Consider the following 24,788-nt stretch of genomic DNA (forward strand, 5'->3'; position numbering starts at 1 on the left):
TGATAAAAACTGCCTATCTAAAATTAATCCCAACAGTGCCCTATCTCTACTAATATATATTTTTTTAATCATAATTTCAGGCAAAATGGAAGGCGAGCAACAAGTTAAATTTACAATTGTTCTGGAGGAGAGCAGCCAAGAAAAAATTGATGATTTTATGGATCAAAGTAGAGACCAGGAACTACTACAATGTGTTGAAGCAGTGGATAACCTGCTTCAAAATGAGAACATGTTACACCCTATATTCAATTTTGAAATTTCTGACACTGAAATGTTAGAAAGTTTAATGAATTATGAAACACAATCAAAATAAAAATAAAAACTTTAAAAATAAAGAAAACAAAAAAAACAACAAAAACAACAAACAATTAACATACAGTATTAGAAAAGTCTATCATTCTATTATCCTTATAGTACGCTGCCCAGAACGCTTTCCGGTTCGCGTACTAGGCGCTCACCACGCAAAAAAAAAAAAAAATTTTTTTTTTTGCCCTGCTGGGACCTTTTACAACCTCCACATAAAACCTAGGGGGTCAACGAGGATCTACTATGCCCCCTTATGGTAATTTCCCCCTTTGTTTTGGCCTCCTCTTGTCTCTCGATCCTACCGAGAGACAAGATGGCGGCCGCACCAGACTGTTTAGAATGTTGACAGACACCGAAGAGCCAATCAGCTTGGCATCGCAAAGTTCCGTTACGCGAAAAGTACGCGAACCGGAACGCTACCCGGAGCGCTGTTACAGATATATATCTTATTTTAAACGTTAATTTCTCAAAATCCACTGGAGCACATATATTGAGACCTAGCAAAGGCACATCGGGCTACCAGTCCCTACAATTTTGCCAAGTTTCGTACAAATCCATTCAGCCGTTCGGGCTAAAAGTGAGGCCAACCGCCCTATGGAAATTAACATGGGAAAAACGCGTTTTGGGACCCCCCTTTTTTCTCGGCCCCCCCTTGCCAAACCCCCCCCAAATTTTCAGGGGCTGCTCAGAAACAAAATGTGCCATTTTCCTGAAAATTTCAGCCGATTCCGTCCACAAACGCCAAAGTTATTAGACATAGAATTTTCAGAAATCCCATAGGGAAAAATCCTAGTTAGGAATTTGCATTTACAAAACCTTGAAAATTCACTGAAAAAACCATAGGTTATAGACCATATATAGTTAGGGATTAGCATTTAAAAAACCTTATTTTATTTGCACAAAACCATTGAAATTCCATATATAGTTAGTTGCACTAACTATATATCGCGGACCCGCAATCCACTGCTAATGATGTCACGTATTACATCATTCATGACATGGTCAGTGACATCACTGATGACATCACTGATGACATCTCAAATGACATCACTGATGACATCACTGATGACATCACTGATGACAACACCCAGTGACTGTATGTTTCTGTAAAGTTAAAATATGTCTTACACATTGAAGAATGAGTGGATGTATAAGTGTCTGGATGAAGGATTTAGTAGGTGCATGACTGACTGTATGAGAGAATGATTAAATGTGTCTCACTGAGTGCATGGGTTAGTGATTAAAGTGTCTTAATTTGGCAATCATTATTTATGTTGTTCTGTAAACTGCTGCATGTTTAAATCAGTAGCTATATCAGTAACTATATGGGTTATTGAATAGTTGCCCAAGTATTTGTATAGGAGACTGAGTATGTGTGTGGGTGGCTGGGAGGTGTATAACTCTGTGCATAGATGTGTGAGCAGCTGATTCCCTAGGTGTATGGGTTCAAAAGTGCATGTAGAAACAGCTGTATGGACAGTTGACTGTGTGCATGAGTATATTGGTGAGTGAATGGATATCTCAGTGCTACATGTCAAAGTAAGTACATATGTAAAACACACTCCATGTGAGAGTTGACATATATAAATAACTGAACATAAGAGCCAGTGAATGTGAGAGTGGCTGTATGAATCATTGTGAACTTGTATCAAGGATTGTATAAGAGAGTAAATATGTGTTAGTATATGTTTGAATAAGTAAGGTGTGTATAACTGTATAGTTGAGTAAATGGAGATGTGATTGATTCTTTGCATGACTGACTAGGTGTATGAGTAACTCCATGGATGTGTGACAGTCTGTGAGTGCCTGTTTACACTGAGTGTATCTAAGGTTATATTAGAGTCTGAAGATGTATTATCACATAAATGATATCATCAGTGATGTAATCAGTAATGTCAAATGAGATGTCAGTGATGTCATCAGTGATGTCATTTGAGATGTCATCAGTGATGTCATCAGTGATGTCATTTGAGATGTCATCAGTGATGTCATCAGTGATGTCACTGACCATGTCATGAATGATGTAATATGTGACATCATTAGCAGTGGATTGCGGGTCCGCGATATATAGTTAGTGCAACTAACTATATATGGAATTTCAATGGTTTTGTGCAAATAAAATAAGTTTTTTTAAATGCTAATCCCTAACTATATATGGTCTATAACCTATGGTTTTTTCAGTGAATTTTCAAGGTTTTGTAAATGCAAATTCCTAACTATATATGGTCTATAACCTATGGTTTTTTCTGTGAATTTCATTGGTTTTTTAAAAGCTAATATCTATAGCTGTAAAATATATTCTTTATTAAGTGACGTATCACGTAGCCCGTGAGACGCCCCATGATGCATCGCATAACCGTGATGTATCGTCCCTGCAGCGCAAACCAAACCCAAAACGTAAGCGCGCCAGAACACGCTTAAAGATATATATATATTTTTTTAACCTTAATTAGACAAAATCCACACGTGCACATATCACAAACGTTCAAAAAACACAATATGTCGGACTCCCGTTACGCTGCCGGTTAGCTGCCCGGTTAACGTACCAGGAAGCACCTTTACCGCGAAAAATCGCAATTTTTGGGTTTTTTTTCACCCCCCAGGGAACTTTAATAGCCCCCTCATCAATCCTAGGGGTTCAGGAGGGGTCTGCCTTACCCCTTTCATTCATTTACACCTTTTTTTTTTCCACCTCTTGTCTCTCGATCCCACAGAGAGACAAGATGGCGGCCGCTCCAGACTGTTTACAATGATAACAGCCAATCAGCTTCTCCTCAGACTCCCGTTACACTGCCGGTTAGCTTCCCGGTTAGCTGCCCGGTTAGCTGCCCGGTTCGCGTACCAAGACGCGTCTCTACGGCGAAAAAATTGGATTTTTTTTTTTTTTTGGCCCCGCGTGGCTTTATAATATCCCCCTCATCAATCCTAGGGGGTCAGAAGGGGTCTACCTTGCCCTCTTTCCTTCATTTCCCCCTTTGTTTTGGCCTCCTCTTGTCTCTCGATCCTACCGAGAGACAAGATGGCGGCCGCTCCGGACTGTTTACAATGTTGACAGCCAATCAGCTACTCCTCAGACTCCCGTTACACTGCCGGTTAGCTTCCCGGTTAGCTGCCCGGTTAGCTGCCCGGTTCGGGTACCAAGACGCGTCTCTACGGCGAAAAAATCGGATTTTTTTAAAAACAATTTTTGGGCCCCGCGTGGCTCTATAATATCCCCCTCATCAATCCTAGGGGGTCAGAAGGGGTCTACCTTGCCCCCTTTCCTTCATTTCCCCCTTTGTTTTGGCCTCCTCTTGTCTCTCGATCCTACCGAGAGACAAGATGGCGGCCGCTCCAGACTGTTTAGAATGTTGACAGACACCGGAGAGCCAATCAGCTTCGCATCGCAAAGTTCCGTTACGCGAAAAGTACGCGAACCGGAGCGCTGCCCGGAGCGCTGTTACAGATATATATCTTATTTTAAACGTTAATTTCTCAAAATCCACTGAAGCACATATATTGAGACCTAGCAAAGGCACATCGGGCTAACAGTCCCTACAATTTTGCCAAGTTTCGTGCAAATCCATTCAGCCGTTCGAGCTAAAAGTGAGGCCAACCGCCCTATGGAAAAATGAATGGGAAAAACGCGTTTTGGGACCCCCCTTTTTTCTCGGCCCCCCCTTGACGACCCCCCCCCAAATTTTCAGGGGCTGCTCAGAAACAAAATGTGCCATTTTCCTGAAAATTTCAGCCAATTCCGTCCACAAACGCCAAAGTTATTAGGCATAGAATTTTCAAAAGTTCCATAGAGAAAAAATCCTAACTATATATACCTACTGGCGACCACCAGTAGGTAATATATATATATATATATATATATATATTTTTTTTTTTTGCAAGCGATAATAACACACTTTGTAAATGAAACAGTTAAATGCATGAATAATACTGATGAATACTCAAGGAGCAAATAATATGAGATAACACTCAAGAAAATATACTGGACGTCCTGCAAGAGATATATACATCAAATAATTACTTTGGACGTGCACTCTGGCTCATATACACATCACAATGAAAACAGCTCAAACGATCAAAGCCACTGGCCACACATCACAATGGCAATAATCAAAGCTCAAACACCTCAAATGGCCACAGCCACTGGAACCACACATCACAGTAGCAATAATCAAAACTCAACACTTCACCTGGTGCAAACACTACATCTTAGCCTACACCTGACCCGGGATTAAACAGCAGGGGATAAGAGTCTTAGCAACCAGGGTTCTGCTGTACCAAAGTAGACTCGTCCGTCCCCATTCGGATTCCAAAATCCAATTTTCTATAACAACAACCCTCAGCTTTATAGTCTCAAAACACACACTAGCAGGTTTGAGACTCTTCCTAGCTGTCCAAGGAAACTTACGGAGACTGGCCAGCTTCGTAGCAAGCATTCTATGGCAGAAAGGAGTTCCCACGTCCCCTCTACATTCTTGCATGTTCCAGCCTTTATCTTGACAAAGCTTACGAAAGCATTCCAGGGTACATTAAACAATCTTTGAAAGTGATTAACCCAAACAACTTGCGGGTGTGGCTGTGCACACAGATAAAGATCAAGCCAGGCAGAGTTAGCATTCAGGATGACATGGGCCCATGTCAAAGCCAGTAGTAAGAAATTAATAATTCTTCCCAGGTTACAACACAGTGCACATTTGTGCACCACTGCTTATAGCATCACATACTTCATCTCTCAATGTACAGCACAGTGCACATTTGTGCACCACTGCTCATAACACTGCACTTCGCGACCAAAAAGTACATTCCACACCGCTCTCTCTCTCTCATGCTTTCAAATGAACATCCCACATGTTCTGTTCTTGGCAAGGCTGTTCTACTCCGTGGCAGATCCCACTGAAAGACTGTAACATTACAAGAAAGAAAGCTTTAAGAGAAACAAAGCATATACAGGACATTGTACATTCAGGCTAGGATAAAATAACACACCATATTCTATTTAAATGATGATAGTCAAAGGTCATCGCAGGCTGTCAGACCGCAAGAGTGCCTCTAGCTCTACACAAGGAAGACCATACAGGTCGGCACCGGAGAGAAAGATATATAGAAAGAGAGCGGGATAAGAGTGATATGCGTAGACAGCTACGTAGAACGTATAGATTTCCAGTGAAGTAACGTAGATCAGGTGGAGGCTGTAAGATGAAAGAAAGATTAAAAACGGTGACATAAGTAGGCAGATACGCGTAGGGGATGGCTTACCGGGTATCGCGACGCCTCAGCTCCTGGCCGGTCCAGCGTTTTCCCAACAGGGAGCAGCCACCTGCAGCCTCCCTCCCCTAAGCCAATCACAATGCTACAATGGCAGCATTGTGATTGGTGGGGGTGGCTCCCAGCCGGGCGCCTATGGGGAGGCCATTTTCTCTACGTAGGCTGCATGCACCCTACATAGAGAAAAGGTAGAGTGTGCACATAACGGTGTTGTTCAGCCACAGAGGGCCGACCAAACCATCAGGGCCCACAGCATTGGGCAAGCCACTCCTCCCCGACCTGCCGACCTGCTTGCCCCCAACCAGGCATACCCTTCTGCTCACTCCTCCCCGACCGGCCCAGCCGCCCGCCCCCAACCAGGCATGCCCTTCTGCTTTCTGGCAGTGCAAGAAGCAGAAACATAAAATGGTATTTAAAATACCATTTTATGTTTCTGCTTCTCACGAGAAAGCAGTGGGCTGACACCCCTCCGCCCTAATGAAGGAGCCGCCCTGTCCACAACAGCTACTTATTTGCTGCCCAGTGTCTAGGTAGAGGGACTAGAATGTAAAAAATACGTAAGACTTTTAGAGCTATTTATTTTCTGATCCTTTCACTTAGACAATGGGTACTAAGTGCAGGGCAATGAGTGCCAAAGGGAAAACTAGGTCAACATCTATCTGTGATGTGGGGGTATCATCAACAATCAAGCTGTGTGCTCAGTTTCTATCCTTAAAGTATGTTATTAGAGCAACTCTTATCAAACATGAGTTGTGTTTCTTGCAAAAGGACTACCCGAGCATTTCAAATTCAAAAATATTTGGCGGATGTTGTCAAAAAGTACCAAATAATATATTTTCAACATTCTTTGTGCTATAGAGCTAGGATATGTGACAGTTTCCCCAAAAGAGTTACTAACTTATTTACTATACTAACATCATATTCAGAAAATAACATAAAAGTATTGATGCAGGTAAATGAGGCATTATCAGAGCAGTAACTAAATAAATGTGCTTAAACTGCATTATTTGCTTCTATTTTTCCAAACCTTTCTTTGGTGGAAGGCTGGTGAAATACCTTGTTAAAGATTTTTTTAACTAGTTAGTTTGACACAACTGGCCCAAAGTGTATGGAGTGTACGATTTGCCTGAGATTGTGATGTAAAATAGAATTTGGTATTTCACATTGCACCAGGTTTACTGGACTAATGTGTATTAAAATAGAACATTTGTCATTCACTGTGATAAAATTCCTTGAGAGCCCGAAAATCATGTTATGCCGAGAATAATGTTACTGACCCTGTGTGCTTTAAAACGCACTATTTGCCACATGTAGTCACAAAGAATGACTCTGTATTTTACGCACTACATTGGAAAAGCAAAAGGAGCCCCCCACAAGTAATTTTGATTCGGCTCTTATGACGTCTCTGTCTCCACTAATCCATGTGTTAGCCCCCTGCGAAGTTTGAGTCTAGTTGCACCACTGGCATGCAACTACATGTAAAATGATTGTGAGTTTCTGGTATACCAGTTTTGTTGTATGCACTAGTAAAAGCTAAGCAGGACATGCCTGTTTCATACAAAAAGTTTGTGAGAAGCCTGCACCCTCTAACCCTCTTGAAAGACAAGTGTGCAGGGGCATAGGCATGGGAAATGTGGGACACTACAGAAAGTAGGGGCGCCTCAATAGTTCGGATCCGGAAAGATGCAATACTATGGTCGTGTAATAAAAGTCTTGCACATGCCTGCCTTGGTCACACTAACTTCGCTTCCCTCTACACATCATTCAAAAAATAAGATTTCACCATTTCCAACACCATCAAAGATTGAGTTTGCTTTTTACAACAATCGATTATTTAGAATTCCTTTCCAGTCTCACTGTTTTCTTGAGGTAGATTTGGTGTACTCTGTCCCTCAGCCCTCCAGTTGTGTGGAACATAGGTGAGTGTGGAGGGTATGCCAGAGAATGTCTGTAAAATAGTACACCATGTTACATCGCTTGACGATTAAAGGACATATTGCAGCGCACCAGGTTACCTATCCCATTGATACAAACCCAAATCTTGTTTTGTCTTTTTAGAATTCAACTTGTTGGTATTTGAGTCCATCTAACTCCGCGAACTTGGAAGTGAAAGCTTCCCTGAGAATTAAACAGACTGCGAATGACAAAGAAATTGACAAAATCTTCAACAGAATCCAACAGATGATTCCCCATGTCACTTACACTCACATGCATCAAACGTCCAGCGCTGAAAATAGCCAGTCCACTCTGATAGACCCTAAGCAAAACTACTGTGTTGGCGATCAATTAACCATAAAGATGAATGTATTCGATTATTTGGGCAACAGAAAGAAATATGGGGGAGACTTGTTCATCGGCAGACTCTATTCACCTGACCTTGGAGCGGGAACTTCTGGAAAGATTGAAGATTTTAGTAATGGATCATACCACGTTCATTTTACCCTTTTTTGGGAGGGCAAAGTGAAGGTATCCTTGCTACTGCTACATCCCAGTGAAGACAATGCAGCCATATGGAAGGCAAGAAATCAAGGATATGAAAACGTCGATTTCACGGGCACTTTCACCAATCAGACCCACAGCGTCGAAACTGAGTGCAACTTTCAAATACAGACACAAAAACAATTGTGCGAGTACATCGATGAGAGAGATGGGGAATATTTTTGCTGTGCCAAACCAGACCATATGTCTTGTGATAGTTTTGCCTCCATGATGTCTGTCAACAACGACCACTCCTACCTGAACAACCTGGAGAAATCTCTCATTGTCCGGTGAGTTCTCACAGGTATGAATTAAGTAGAAGAGGCACTCAGAGGTGCATTGGATAATACACAAGAGTTAATTCTTTAAACACATTTGTCTTCTGTTTTTTAAATGTGCTGCTTCAAGTCTGCCCAGGCGAAATTTCAGTTAGAAAGAACAACCATAGTGTATGATGGTTATCCAGAGGAGGAGTTAAACAAGCATTGGCAAAGCCAGTCGACCTTGTCTGTTAGACCTATTGGCTTTGACAATCTTTTTTGGCCATGCTGTACAGTATTGCACTTGCTGTGCAGCAAGGCTATTAAAAAAATAGAACGTGGCTGCATTCAACATGCAAGTTTGGGCCTACAAAATGACACTTGTGATTTTCCTTTTATCTTACTGATCCAATTTGCTGATACACGTCTTGTGGATCAGTAAATTAAAATAAATGGTGACGACACTGTTTTAAAACACATTTCGAAAATGCTTAGACTAATGAATAAATTAATATATAAAAATGTTGTCCAGCTTGCGGGTTGGTCAGGGGGAGGATTAGAAGCAGAACTGGGACTGGGGGGAAGAAACAACGTAGACCACAGTAGGGGGGAGCATACAGAGGCTAGAGGGCAACATGAGTGTGGATGGGAAAAAGAAGCACATGGGCTGGGGAAAGTAAGGCGGAGAGTGGGGAGAAAAGCATATGGGGAGATAGTGGGAAACACATGCACTCTCGTGGGGTGTTTAAAAAAAAGGACAAAAAAAAGAAAGTAGTTCCCTAAAAGCAAGCAATGGTAGGCTAGAAGCCAGTCAATTAAAGAGATGTTAAAGTGGTTAGGCTTCCTAGGAGTGACAAACACAAGATATACACGCTGAGGCAGAGTAAGAAGCAGGCAAATAACAGTTGCAATAAAGTTAACCAATGGAAAGCAAGGGGCAGGTGCAAAATCCTGTAATCTTGGTAAATCAAACAATGTTTCTTTCACAACCAGGCAGCTTTCTCTGTCTGATAGGCTCCACCTAAAAAGAGCTACACTTCCATGTGAACAATCCTTTGCAACTTACTTTATTACCGGTGAAGAGCAGAGGAGCGAACAAAGAGCCCAAATGCAGTGAGGGCGATGAAAGACATCGTCCTCACTTCAAACCACCTTCATCTGACTGCTACTTGAGACTCATACTGGTGACTGATGTGATGCTTTGCTGAGCTACCATCACTTGCGCGCTAGCTTGCATCCTGCTGCTTGCATAAGATACAACCATGTTCAGCTTCAACAATTGCATGGTATGGGAGGTACAGAGAAGAAATGTAATGTACACCAAAATTCAAAACATCTTCAATGTTTAAAGAAGTTCACGAGACAAAGTAAGAACATCTGATATGCACTGGGGCCTCTGACCCTCAGATGAGATTAGTACGTGCTGAGGCTCCACTTGGTTTAAATTGTAATCTGTGTAATGATGTCAGACATATGAGTCATATTGTTGGCAAAAGCAAAAAAGTGATATTTAAAGGCAGCGACAACCTTAGCTTGAAAGAAAAATGTTTGACAAAAAAGGAGTCTGGAAAAGGCTTGTTAAGCTTAAAAGAGCTTTACGCTATAACGTAGTATGCTTATTATTGGTTAGGGAAAAGGTGAGATATACAGTTATTGTAAGAGTTAGTGAATGGGTTAGGACTATCTTACCCTATAGTTTTTAGGGCAAGGGTAAGGGTGAGTTTTAAGGTTAGGTTGTGGACAATGGTTTTAGGGTTTGGTGATAGGGTGATACTAGTGATTAATTTGAGCTGGTGGTTGCTGGTAGGGCCACCAACACTCATTTCCGGGGGCCAGCACTCATTTTTCTACTTTATTCATTTACGAGAGCAAGAGAGGGAACAACTCACAAAACGGAAAGACAAAAGAAGAGAAGGACGGAAGAAACATCATAAAGAGATTAAGCAAAACCTGCAAGAGTGAGATAAACGGGTAGCGAGTGTCTGGTGGTGGATTAAAAAGGCATGAGGTGGATTCCTGATAATACAACCTTTGTATTCAGCATGCTGACAAAGAATTGCAACAGCTGCAGGATTGTAGGCAGAACCCTGGGCACCGGCACGCCTTCTTTTACAAGTTAAGTACTGGCTGAAAGTTACTGTTCAGTTTCATGTTAGGTTTAGGGATGGGGTAAGTGAGGTTTAGTGGGTGCTGGTGAGGTTTTTGGTAGCTCACAGCACGGTTGAGTATCTTCAACAAAAATTAACTCAATTGTGAAAATGATGAGCACTTTTGAGCATTTAGCTCCGAAAACAATTGACGAGCTCATAGACAGCATTCATTTTCAAACTATGTTTTTGCTGTCTTTTTTTCAAATATTTGGCTTTTCAAAGATTTAATTTTGAGTTTTCAACCATGAGTTGTTGCTTAGGCACCAATGTTGGAATCTCTTTGTATATTCTTACAGGAAGGTAGGAAACAAAGTCAAATAGAATGTCAAAATTTGAATGTTCAAGTGAATATTTTACATTTCGTGTGTTGCCTTACAGATCCAACATCGGTAAAGAAATGAAAAAGCCCTTTGAGGATATAAATGTTCTTCAATGTAACAGTGAGTTGAAACATCTGTGGTTCCTGTGATTGCGGTTTATTAGCAGTTATATTTCCCATTGAGACCAGGTCTTCTCTCCAATCACTGGCACAATATCAAAACCATAAATATTGTGATACCAAGATATTGTGTAAAAAATATCGATCACAAACATATCGATTTTCTATAAATATATTGGTAAATACAAATATATCGGAAAAATATTGTTTTGTGCAAATATAAAAAAATATATACATTAAAATCGTTTTGAGTATATATGCAGTTTAAATACATAAAACAAATATTTTAACATGTAACATTAATATATTGTAAATTAAATGTTTAAATATTTAAAAATATATATAAATAATTACTAATTTAACCAAACATGCACACATAGATATGTTTATATACACGTATGTAATGTAAAACTGTTTTAAAAAATATAAATGTTAACCTATATTATAATTTTATATTTGTTTTTAAATTTACCAATATAACGTTTTAATATATGTATATATATATATATATATATATATATATATATATATATATATATATATATATATATATATATATATATATATATATATATATATATATTTCTGACATTTTTTAAATATTGCTAATTTAAGTATACATAAAAAGTAAACAATATATAAGAATACGTGTTAATAAAAATATCCTAAAAATTACATACATTTATAGATATTTCATCAATCTTTACAAATAAACGCACTTTCGAAGTAAATTTCTGCAAAGTAGGTAGCTTTTAATTGCTTGCTTGCTCGCTCTTATAGATAACCCTAACCCTAACCCCTGCATTAGCGCTGCGTGCATAACGCGCCTCCTGCCTTGTAACTTGTAACTTTTAAAACTTATTACTTTACTTCGTTTTATCTTGTTTGCGCCGAGCGCTTCGCGCTTTTAATTGTATATTGCTAGCGCCGCTTAGGGGGAATTAAGGGAGTTCTTACCCGCACTCTAATTGCTGCACACCCACATTTTGTGGGACAGAAGGGACTCGGGGGCACTGTAGTACCATCGCGCCGGTTTCGAGCGCCATTTTGGAGTGGGGAGAAGGTCTTTCCTCACTGAGCGCCATCTTGGGTGAGGGAGAGACACTCGCCCTGCCAGGACCCACGCATTGGAGGAGGAGGTAATAATAGTAGGACCTCCTACCTCGTTTCAGTCTGATCCTAACCCCTGCATTAGCGCTGCGTGCATAACGCACCTCCTGCCTTGTAACTTGTAAATTTTAAAACGTATTACTTTACTTCGTTTTATCTTGTTTGCGCCGAGCGCTTCGCGCTTTTAATTGTATATTGCTAGCGCCGCTTAGGGGGAATTAAGGGAGCTCTTACCCGCACTCTAATTGCTGCACACCCACATTTTGTGGGACAGAAGGGACTCGGGGGCACTGTAGTACCATCGCGCCGGTTTCGAGCGCCATTTTGGAGTGGGGAGAAGGTCTTTCCTCACTGAGCGCCATCTTGGGTGAGGGAGAGACACTCGCCCTGCCAGGACCCACGCGACACCCCGCCGGCCATTTAAGATGGCCGCTAGACAAGTGCGCAGCGACGGTGCGCAGCGGGGGCGCCGTAGGGGCGCCGGAGGTGCGCCAGAGGTAAGCCCGTTTGCGCCCGTTCGCGCAACGGACGCGCTTAGGGCCGCTACCTCTGGCCCCTCTGGCCCACTTCGCATAGCCTACTCTCGGGCTGAGCTTCTCAGACTCAGACCATGTCAGGACCCGGTCAGGCCCCCAACTCTTAGGCCAATTTCCTGTGGGCTGCTTAATGTCAGATCCCTCTGCAAGCACTACACGGAAATAGCTTTCCTCATCGATTCAGAAAAACTCGATGTCCTCTTTCTCACAGAAACGTGGACTCGGGAGGACTGTGAGGTCGAGCTGGGCCTAGCCTGCCCCTCAGGCGATAAAATCAGCCACACCCCGCGCCCACTCAACCGAGGAGGGGGAATTGGGTACATTTATAGAGACTCGTTGACCCTCTCCCAGCTAAAGACTCGAGAAGTACCGGGATCTGAACTGATGGGTTTTACAGTCAAACAGCAGGAGTTGATACTCTGCTCGGGTGTCCTATGCTATCGTCCCCCGGGACCGGAACCTTCCATATCTCTCCTCATTGACCTGATTTATGAACTCTCTAGCTCCCACTCCAAGTTATTGATTCTTGGAGATTTTAATCTGTGGGCAGGCAGTTCGCTGGACAATGCATTCTTTTCCCTTAGCCAAGCCTGTACAGATATCAATGTAGAACAGTTGGTGAACGCCTCCACGCATCGAAAAGGCCACACCCTGGACTTAGTGTTTGCGGACCCACAGTGGGCATCATTAGATGATATCAAGTGCCAGTTTTGGACAGATCACTCTCTGATTTTGTTTTCCCTTTGCTCAGAGGACCATATTTCGCGAAAGGCTGGTTTACCCCTAGCCAAGCTAGAGAGACCTTGGTCCCGAATTCTCAAAACCTCTCCACTGCCGAACATTTTAGGTAAGGACTTTAAGCTTGGCAACACAGCTGAAGAGAGTTATACTCTCTTCTGCCAGTCCATATCGAGTTCGCTGGATAAGTTGGCACCCCTTCGGAAGTCACGAGGGAGGGTGAACCGAGCTAGCCCTTGGTAAACGAGCGAATTACGCCAGCTTAAACTTGACTGTAAACGCGCAGAAAGGGCTTGGAGGAAACAGTATTTAGACTCGGAGAAAATGGTATTTAGGTCTACTATACAAAAATACAAGGCTCAGATCAAGATGGCTAAAGCAACCTATCTTGAATCCACCTTGAATCAGGCCCCAAACAAGGCACAGGCCCTGTTTAAAATCGTTAGGGACCTTGCCCACCCTATGTGTGTGGTTAGTGCAGTCCCTTCATCGCAAGCCCTTTGTGACTCACTTGCGGATGCCTTCGAGGAGAAAATCCGTAAAATCCTGGAGGGTCTGCAGGACCCAGTTAATCCCACCACTGGTGTGGGAGCTCCGGAGGAGACGGCCAGTCGAGCCCTGTAGAGGGTCACTCACCTCTGTTTGGAAGCTCCGGCCACGCCCTCCAGTCGACCCCGACCAGAGGATCAGCCCCTCAGCCTGGGAGCTCCGGCGATGGAAGCCAATCGACCCCAGCTGAGTAGTTTTCCTTCCCCCCCTTTGGATCCGGCCCTCAGCTTGGGAGCTCCGGCGATTGAGGCCAGTCGACACCAGCTGAGTGGCTTTCCCTCTCCCGCTTTGGATCCGGCCCTCAGTCTGGGAGCTCCGGCGAGTGAGGCCAGTCGACCCCAGCTGAGTACTTTTTCTCCTCCCTCTTTGGATGCGGCTCTCAGCTTGGGAGCTCCGGCGACTGAGGCCAGTCGACCCCAGCTGAGCAGCTTTCCCCTTCCCTCTCTGGAGGAGTTTGGCAGTTTAGCCCTCACGATCTCATCTGGCTCGCCTCTTGATCCTCTTCCTCCAAAACTCTGGAAGGTGTTTCAGGAGGATCTCTTCCAGCCCTTGCATGCCATCTGTTGCCAGTCGTTCGAAACAGGGACTGTACCGGGCTGCTGGAAGAAGGCAGTGATATCTCCGCTCTTAAAAAAACCTACGCTCGACCCTGTGTGCCTCTCCAACTACCGGCCAATCTCCCTGCTTCCTTTTCCAGTCAAAATCATGGAAAAACTGGTTACCCGCACTCTGTCCGGCTTCTTAGAAGGGAACATCTGGTTGGATGAGACGCAATTCGGTTTTCGCCCAGCTCACGGGACGGAATCCGCGTTGGTGACCGTGTTAGACAATCTGCGGGCGCGAGTCGGCAGTGGTCGGGCAGCATTTTTGGTGTTGCTCGATATGTCGGCCGCGTTCGACACGGTCAGTCATCCTACCTTGATTTCGAGGCTGGAAGAATGCGGGGTCAAAGACAAGGCTAGGGACTGGTTAATCTCCTACTTGGACAGTCGTCAGCAACGGGTTTCGCTCCCTCCCTTCAGCTCAGAGGAGCGGAAAGTGGGACAAGGAGTACCCCAGGGCTCAGCCATCAGCCCTATACTCTTTAATATCTACCTCCGCCCTCTAGTCCAGCTCATTAAATCATTTGGGATCTCTTGGATGATACCCAGCTGGTCTTTTCTCTGGAGGGACAGGATGCAGTCCCATTGGAGACTTTTCACCGGTGCATGCAGGCTACAGCGGAATGGCTCCATCTGAACTCGTTGCAGTTCAATGGAACCAAGACAGAGGTCCTGCACTGCTCCACTGACCGAGTTCCCCGAGATCTCCCAGATGACTTTTGGCCCCCGTCCTTTTCAGAGACGGTGTCAGCCGCACAATCGGCGCGTAATCTGGGCGTCATCTTTGGGCCCAACCTGCAGCTGGATCTGCACGTAAATAAGACCACCTCAACGTGCATGATGCTGATCCGCATGCTGCGCAAGGTTTTACCCCTCCTCCCTGAGCAAGCCAGACCAGAAGTAGTGCGAAGTACCATCCTAAGTCGACTTGACTATTGTAACGCACTGCTTCTGGAGGCCCCGGTAACACTTCTGGGCAAGCTTCAAAGGGTGCAAAATATAGCTGCCAAACTCGCCCTTTCCCGCCCCTACCACAGCTCTTCTACGGCAGCGTTACAGGAGCTTCACTGGCTGCCGGTCCATTTACGGGTTCGCTACAAAGCAGCGTGCATTGTGTTCAGGACTATCCATGGCCTGGGCCCAATCCCTCTGCGGCGAATGTTTGCCTGGTACCTTCCATCCCGAGCTCTACGTTCCTCGTCGTCCAGGCTACTTGTAGTTCCGCGCTTCCAGAGAGTGAGGATGGGTGGCCGTTCGTTCAGAGTAGCGGCGGCCAAACTCTGGAACTCCCTGCCAATATCCCTGAGAAGTCTTGAGGATCTCTTAGCCTTCAGAAAGGCGCTGAAAACTTACCTTTTTCCTAGGACAGGTTGAGCTACTGATTTTGCTGGATCATGGGTCAAAGCGCCAGGATGCCCTTGGTGGTGACAGGTTTGCGCTATATAAGTATACCAAAATACCAATACCAATACCAATATTATAAAATATATATTTAAATACACAAACACATAATAATAATAAGTATTTAAACAACTTTAATAAAAAAATGTAACTCTGTAAATAGTACATAAATATTTTCACTCAGGTTTATACAACAGTACAAAAAGCGATAAACTCAAGAGGGATAAAATGTACTATTCCCACTCCAGTCTGTGCAACAGTAGGGAAAGCGATGAACTAAGGAGGGGTAACATTCACTATTTCTACTCCATTTGGTGCAACAGTAGGGAAAGCATTGGACTCAGGAGGGGTAAAACTTACTTTTCCCACTCAAGTCTCTGCAACAGAAGGACTCAGAAGGGGTAAAATGTACTATTCCCACTCCAATATGCACAGTATCAGGGAAAGTGCTGTACTCAGGAGGCTTAATATTTACTATTCCCACTCCAGTGGTGAAACAGTAGGGAAAGTGTTGGACTGAGGAGGGGTAACTGACTTTTCCCACTCCAATCGGTGCTACAGTAGGGAAATCGTTAGACTCAGAAAGGGCAACATTTACCAGTCCCACTACAGTCAGTACAACACTAGGGAAAGTGTTGAACTCAGTAGGGTTAAAATGTACTATGCCCAATCCAGTCTGTGCAACAGTAGGGAAAGCATTGGCCCCTGGAGAGGTAAAATTGACTATTCCCACTCCAGTCTGTAATATGGTAGGGAAAGCGTTAGACTCAGGAAGGGTAAAATGTACTATTCCCACTCCAGTTGGTGCAACAGTAGAAACAAATACGACATTTTAACAACTTAAATTTAATTTTTTTAAATGTATTTCTAAACTGTAATGAAAATTAAGCAAATTGTATAATTATTCATTTTTTTGATCATTATTATCCATTAAAGCATATAATATGAATTTAATTAAAATGCCACACTATATTTTCACAATCATAACAGCCAACAATTACAATGCAATTGAAACGGAAAAGCATCACAGAATGAACATACTACCTAATAAATAACACAATTTTTAATAAACTATTAAATAATTTTACATGTATTATTACTTAAATAACATCCTACTCTATACCTCTACAAACTAAACAACACACACCTAAAATATAACTTAACTCATATGATAATTTTACAATTTGCATAGTTATCAATTAAATGTTTATTAACAAATTAATAACTAATTATCAATAAAAAACTGTTTTAATTAACTTCCCACCCTGTACCTCTACAAAGCCAACAATCCACATGTACACTATATCATAAAAAGTTCAATAATTACACAATTTACATGATTATCAATTACACAATTAATAATAGTTAACAAATAACTAATTAATTATATGTAGTTACCTTTTCACCCATTACCTCTACAAACACAAGAACCCGCACCTGAAATACAACTTGAAAATATCCTAATTACATAAAATACATAATGCTCAATTAAATAATTCTTATTTTTTATCATTAATTACAAATGATTACCACTCCCACCCTTTACTCCTACAAACCTCACAACCCTCACTGAAAATATAAATTAAAAATTAAATAATTAAACAATATACATAATTAATTATAAATTACATATAATTATTCATTAACTATAGTTAATTTACTTCCCACCCAAAACCCCTATAAACCTCACAACCTACATGTAAAATATAACTTTAAAACTACATGCTTTACAAAATTTATATAAAGAATTATCAATTAAATAATTAATATTACTTTTAAATCCATTAAAAATTAATTATAATTAATTTACAAAACTGCCCTCTACCCCTAAAACCCCCACAACCCACTAAAACACTAAAACATTGCCTCTAAAAACAACAAAAAATATACAAACTCTATTTAAAAGCATTAACAATACTTATACAAACTATTTATAACATATACAATAAATATATAAATATAAATTAACTATATTCTTTATAACAATATTTTTGTAAACAATATTAGCAACATGGATATTTTTGTAAATTATATTAACACCATAGATATTTTTTGTTGTCAAATCTTTTTTTATTTCACCCCCATAGCAGGGAGTAGCAATAAGGTGACTAGTACACAGCGTTAAGCCTACAACCCAACAGGGCCGGCCGGGTTATGGCATGAGAAAATGGAGTAACATTGACAATGCTCAATCTAAAGATTTGTACACAGCGTTTCACCTACAACCATTCAGGGTCGGTCGCGTCATACTCAGCCAACGGGCTCTGTGTAGTCACCGCCTAAGATGACCCGGTCCCAAGACCATCTGTAACCATTAAATCAAAAAGGTTAGAACTATAGGACCAAGAGGGTCGAAACTTCAATAGAATGTCAGTAAAGAGGACAGTAGAGCAGAGAGGACAGTAGGAGTAAGCAAAGAGAGAAGACTAGGAAAGAGAAGGGTCTTAGAGCGCCACGAAGAGGACAGAGGACAGATATTCTTGTCAACGATATTATTGCATCATGGTATTTGTGTATCGCAATATTAAAAACTAGATATTTGCGTGCCTCAATATCTTTTACTCTATATTTTGTCCTAATACCCTTCTATCATCTCCTACTTTTCTGGATTCCAATAAAGATTCAAAGTCCAGATCTTTGCTTTTTATTTGTGGCAATATCTGCCTTCAGCTCTCATTCCATATTTTTCAATATTTAACTGCGCCCTTCCCCAGGGCCTGGGAAGCCTAAAAGCCATGTATGCCTTTCATCGACCCACATATCTGTGAATGTGATTGCGTCTATGCTACGGATAGAAGCTTGGTGTATATTATTGGTCAGCCATGGGCAAATACTCTGGAGTGGCAACCAAAATTAGTTGGAAAAGAGATGCCAGTCCCAGTTCGGTGGGCCATGGGCAAGGGAGGTCTACAAGGCCTCAGCCATGGAGGTTGAGGTTGTTTGCTTTCAATGTCCCTATGTCCACCCTACTATAGCTCTGCAAAATTGTGATAAGTAATACCCCTTCAAAAACTTGACTCTCAGTGGTAAAAATGGTAGGCAGTCACAAGTTCCTAAAGAAGGTAGTTTGGGAATGCTTGAGCTCAGCTGTTTGGAGTCACACAGTCTAAGGTCCAGTGGGTAATCTCCACTATGCCCTCGCTGCATACGTACAGCCAGATACGGAGGAAGATCATTCTCATACCTAGCTCCTCACCACTGGAACAGACTATCTGTACATAGTACAGTCCTGCCCTGACTTAACCCTATTAAAAAAACTGCTTAAAACGTGGCTTGTCTGATTCTCCCATATCCCTCCTTCCTTTGAATGTGCTACAATTTCCTGTGGGCTGCTTAATGTCAGATCCCTCTGCAAGCACTACACGGAAATAGCCTTCCTCATCGATTCAGAAAAACTCGATGTCCTCTTTCTCACAGAAACGTGGACTCGGGAGGACTGTGAGGTCGAGCTGGGCCTAGCCTGCCCCTCAGGCTATAAAATCAGCCACACCCCGCGCCCACTCAACTGAGGAGGGGGAATCGGGTACATTTATAGAGACTCGTTGACCCTCTCCCAGCTAAAGACTCAAGAAGTACCGGGATTTGAACTGATAGGTTTTACAGTCAAACAGCAGGAGTTGATACTCTGCTCGGGTGTCCTATGCTATCGTCCCCCGGGACCGGCACCTTCCATATCTCTCCTCATTGACCTGATTTATGAACTCTCTAGCTCCCACTCCAAGTTATTGATTCTTGGAGATTTTAATCTGTGGGCAGGCATTTCGCTGGACAATGCATTCTTTTCCCTTAGCCAAGCCTGTACAGATATCAATGTAGAACAGTTGGTGAACGCCGCCACGCATCGAAAAGGCCACACCCTGGACTTAGTGTTTGCGGACCCACAGTGGGCATCATTAGATGATATCAAGTGCCAGTTTTGGACAGATCACTCTCTGATTTTGTTTTCCCTTTGCTCAGAGGACCATATTTCGCGTAAGGCTGGTTTACCCCTAGCCAAGCTAGAGAGACCTTGGTCCCGAATTCTCAAAACCTCTCCACTGCCGAACATTTTAGGTAAGGACTTTAAGCTTGGCAACACAGCTGGAGAGAGTTATACTCTCTTCTGCCAGTCCATATCGAGTTCGCTGGATAAGTTGGCACCCCTTCGGAAGTCACGATGGAGGGTGAACCGAGCTAGCCCTTGGTAAACGAGCGAATTACGCCAGCTTAAACTTGACTGTAAACGCGCAGAAAGGGCTTGGAGGAAACAGTATTTAGACTCAGAGAAAATGGTATTTAGGTCTGCTATACAAAAATACAAGGCTCAGATCAAGATGGCTAAAGCAACCTATCTTGAATCCACCTTGAATCAGGCCCCAAACAAGGCACAGGCCCTCTTTAAAATCGTTAGGGACCTTGCCCACCCTACGTGTGTGGCTAGTGCAGTCCCTTCATCGCAAGCCCTTTGTGACTCACTTGCGGATGCCTTCGAGGAGAAAATCCGTAAAATCCTGGAGGGTCTGCAGGACCCAGTTAATCCCACCACTGGTGTGGGAGCTCCGGAGGAGACGGCCAGTCGAGCCCTACAGAGGGTCGCTCACCTCTGTTTGGAAGCTCCGGCCATGCCCTCCAGTCGACCCCGACCAGAGGATCAGCCCCTCAGCCTGGGAGCTCCGGCGATGGAAGCCAGTCGACCCCAGCTGAGTAGTTTTCCTTCCCCCCCTTTGGATCCGGCCCTCAGCTTGGGAGCTCCGGCGATTGAGGCCAGTCGACACCAGCTGAGTGGCTTTCCCTCTCCCTCTTTGGATCCGGCCCTCAGTCTGGGAGCTCCGGCGAGGGAGGCCAGTCGACCCCAGCTGAGTAGTTTTTCTCCTCCCTCTTTGGATCCGGCTCTCAGCTTGGGAGCTCCGGCGACTGAGGCCAGTCGACCCCAGCTGAGCAGCTTTCCCCTTCCCTCTCTGGAGGAGTTTGGCAGTTTAGCCCTCACGATCTCATCTGGCTCACCTCTTGATCCTCTTCCTCCAAAACTCTGGTAGGTGTTTCAGGAGGATCTCTTCCAGCCCTTGCATGCCATCTGTTGCCAGTCGTTCGAAACAGGGACTGTACCGGGCTGCTGGAAGAAGGCAGTGGTATCTCCGCTCTTAAAAAAACCTACGCTCGACCCTGTGTGCCTCTCCAACTACCGGCCAATCTCCCTGCTTCCTTTTCCAGTCAAAATCATGGAAAAACTGGTTACCCGCACTCTGTCCGGCTTCTTAGAAGGGAACACCTGGTTGGATGAGACGCAATTCGGTTTTTGCCCAGCTCACGGGACGGAATCCGCGTTGGTGACCGTGTTAGACAATCTGCGGGCACGAGTCGGCAGTGGTCGGGCAGCATTTTTGGTGTTGCTCGATATGTCGGCCGCGTTGGACACGGTCAGTCATCCTACCTTGATTTCGAGGCTGGAAGAATGCGGGGTCAAAGACAAGGCTAGGGACTGGTTAATCTCCTACTTGGACAGTCGTCAGCAACGGGTTTCGCTCCCTCCCTTCAGCTCAGAGGAGCGGAAAGTGGGACAAGGAGTACCCCAGGGCTCAGCCATCAGCCCTATACTCTTTAATATCTACCTCCGCCCTCTAGTCCAGCTCATTAAATCATTTGGGATCTCTTGGATGATACCCAGCTGGTCTTTTCTCTGGAGGGACAGGATGCAGTCCCATTGGAGACTTTTCACCGGTGCATGCAGGCTACAGCGGAATGGCTCCATCTGAACTCGTTGCAGTTCAATGGAACCAAGACAGAGGTTCTGCACTGCTCCACTGACCGAGTTCCCTGAGATCTCCCAGATGACTTTTGGCCCCCGTCCTTTTCAGAGACGGTGTCAGCCGCACAATCGGCGCGTAATCTGGGCGTCATCTTTGGGCCCAACCTGCAGCTGGATCTGCACGTAAATAAGACCACCTCAACGTGCATGATGCTGATCCGCATGCTGCGCAAGGTTTTACCCCTCCTCCCTGAGCAAGCCAGACCAGAAGTAGTGCGAAGTACCATCCTAAGTCGACTTGACTATTGTAACGCACTGCTTCTGGAGGCCCCGGTAACACTTCTGGGCAAGCTTCAAAGGGTGCAAAATATAGCTGCCAAACTCGCCCTTTCCCGCCCCTACCACAGCTCTTCTACGGCAGCGTTACAGGAGCTTCACTGGCTGCCGGTCCATTTACGCGTTCGCTACAAAGCAGCGTGTATTGTGTTCAGGACTATCCATGGCCTGGGCCCAATCCCTCTGCGGCGAATGTTTGCCTGGTACCTTCCATCCCGAGCTCTACGTTCCTCGTCGTCCAGGCTACTTGTAGTTCCGCGCTTCCAGAGAGTGAGGATGGGTGGCCGTTCGTTCAGAGTAGCGGCGGCCAAACTCTGGAACTCCCTGCCAATATCCCTGAGAAGTCTTGAGGATCTCTTAGCCTTCAGAAAGGCGCTGAAAACTTACCTTTTTCCTAGGACAGGTTGAGCTACTGATTTTGCTGGATCATGGGTCAAAGCGCCAGGATGCCCTTGGTGGTGACAGGTTTGCGCTATATAAGTATACCACAATACCAATACCAATACCAATATTATAAAATATATATTTAAATACACAAACACATAATAATAATAAGTATTTAAACAACATTAATAAAAAAATTTAACTCTGTAAATAGTACATAAATATTTTCACTCAGGTTTATACAACAGTACAAAAAGCGATAAACTCAAGAGGGATAAAATGTACTATTCCCACTCCAGTCTGTGCAACAGTAGGGAAAGCGATGAACTAAGGAGGGGTAACATTCACTATTTCTACTCCATTTGGTGCAACAGTAGGGAAAGCATTGGACTCAGGAGGGGTAAAACTTACTTTTCCCACTCAAGTCTCTGCAACAGAAGGACTCAGAAGGGGTAAAATGTACTATTCCCACTCCAATATGCACAGTTTCAGGGAAAGTGCTGTACTCAGGAGGCTTAATATTTACTATTCCCACTCCAGTGGTGAAACAGTAGGGAAAGTGTTGGACTGAGGAGGGGTAACTGACTTTTCCCACTCTAATCGGTGCTACAGTAGGGAAATCGTTAGACTCAGAAAGGGCAACATTTACCAGTCCCACTACAGTCAGTACAACACTAGGGAAAGTGTTGAACTCAGTAGGGTTAAAATGTACTATGCCCAATCCAGTCTGTGCAACAGTAGGGAAAGCATTGGCCCCTGGAGAGGTAAAATTGACTATTCCCACTCCAGTCTGTAATATGGTAGGGAAAGCGTTAGACTCAGGAAGGGTAAAATGTACTATTCCCACTCCAGTTGGTGCAACAGTAGAAACAAATACGACATTTTAACAACTTAAATTTAATTTTTTTAAATGTATTTCTAAACTGTAATGAAAATTAAGCAAATTGTATAATTATTCATTTTTTTGATCATTATTATCCATTAAAGCATATAATATGAATTTAATTAAAATGCCACACTATATTTTCACAATCATAACAGCCAACAATTACAATGCAATTGAAACGGAAAAGCATCACAGAATGAACATATTACCTAATAAATAACACAATTTTTAATAAACTATTAAATAATTTTACATGTATTATTACTTAAATAACATCCTACTCTATACCTCTACAAACTAAACAACACACACCTAAAATATAACTTAACTCATATGATAATTTTACAATTTGCATAGTTATCAATTAAATGTTTATTAACAAATTAATAACTAATTATCAATGAAAAACTGTTTTAATTAACTTCCCACCCTGTACCTCTACAAAGCCAACAATCGACATGTACACTATATCATAAAAAGTTCAATAATTACACAATTTACATGATTATCAATTACACAATTAATAATAGTTAACAAATAACTAATTAATTATATGTAATTACCTTTTCACCCTTTACCTCTACAAACACAAGAACCCGCACCTGAAATACAACTTGAAAATATCCTAATTACATAAAATACATAATGCTCAATTAAATAATTCTTATTTTTTATCATTAATTACAAATGATTACCACTCCCACCCTTTACTCCTACAAACCTCACAACCCTCACTGAAAATATAAATTAAAAATTAAATAATTAAACAATATACATAATTAATTATAAATTACATATAATTATTCATTAACTATAGTTAATTTACTTCCCACCCAAAACCCCTATAAACCTCACAACCTACATGTAAAATATAACTTTAAAACTACATGCTTTACAAAATTTATATAAAGAATTATCAATTAAATAATTAATATTACTTTTAAATCCATTAAAAATTAATTATAATTAATTTACAAAACTGCCCTCTACCCCTAAAACCCCCACAACCCACTAAAACACTAAAACATTGCCTCTAAAAACAACAAAAAATATACAAACTCTATTTAAAAGCATTAACAATACTTATACAAACTATTTATAACATATACAATAAATACATAAATATAAATTAACTATATTCTTTATAACAATATTTTTGTAAACAATATTAGCAACATGGATATTTTTGTAAATTATATTAACACCATAGATATTTTTTGTTGTCAAATCTTTTTTTATTTCACCCCCATAGCAGGGAGTAGCAATAAGGTGACTAGTACACAGCGTTAAGCCTACAACCCAACAGGGCCGGCCGGGTTATGGCATGAGAAAATGGAGTAACATTGACAATGCTCAATCTAAAGATTTGTACACAGCATTTCACCTACAACCATTCAGGGTCGGTCGCGTCATACTCAGCCAACGGGCTCTGTGTAGTCACCGCCTAAGATGACCCGGTCCCAAGACCATCTGTAACCATTAAATCAAAAAGGTTAGAACTATAGGACCAAGAGGGTCGAAACTTCAATAGAATGTCAGTAAAGAGGACAGTAGAGCAGAGAGGACAGTAGGAGTAAGCAAAGAGAGAAGACTAGGAAAGAGAAGGGTCTTAGAGCACCACGAAGA

The 24,788-nt window shown here is 42.6% G+C and overlaps 1 protein-coding gene across 1 annotated transcript in view; it reads left to right on the plus strand.

Annotated features, from left to right (window-relative positions):
* The window catches only part of LOC147732723 (NXPE family member 4-like), an 89,125-nt gene that overhangs the window by 24,827 nt on the left and 39,510 nt on the right, over positions 1–24,788 (plus strand). Inside the window, exons 2-3 of the mRNA XM_086954311.1 lie at positions 7,627–8,336; positions 10,835–10,896. Of these exons, the coding sequence (XP_086810437.1) occupies positions 7,627–8,336; positions 10,835–10,896 (772 nt within the window). The remainder of the gene's footprint in view (positions 1–7,626; positions 8,337–10,834; positions 10,897–24,788) is intronic.

The sequence above is a fragment of the Lissotriton vulgaris genome, chromosome 2_1, assembly GCF_964263255.1.
Source record: "Lissotriton vulgaris chromosome 2_1, aLisVul1.2, whole genome shotgun sequence".
NCBI classification, from domain to species: domain Eukaryota; kingdom Metazoa; phylum Chordata; class Amphibia; order Caudata; family Salamandridae; genus Lissotriton; species Lissotriton vulgaris.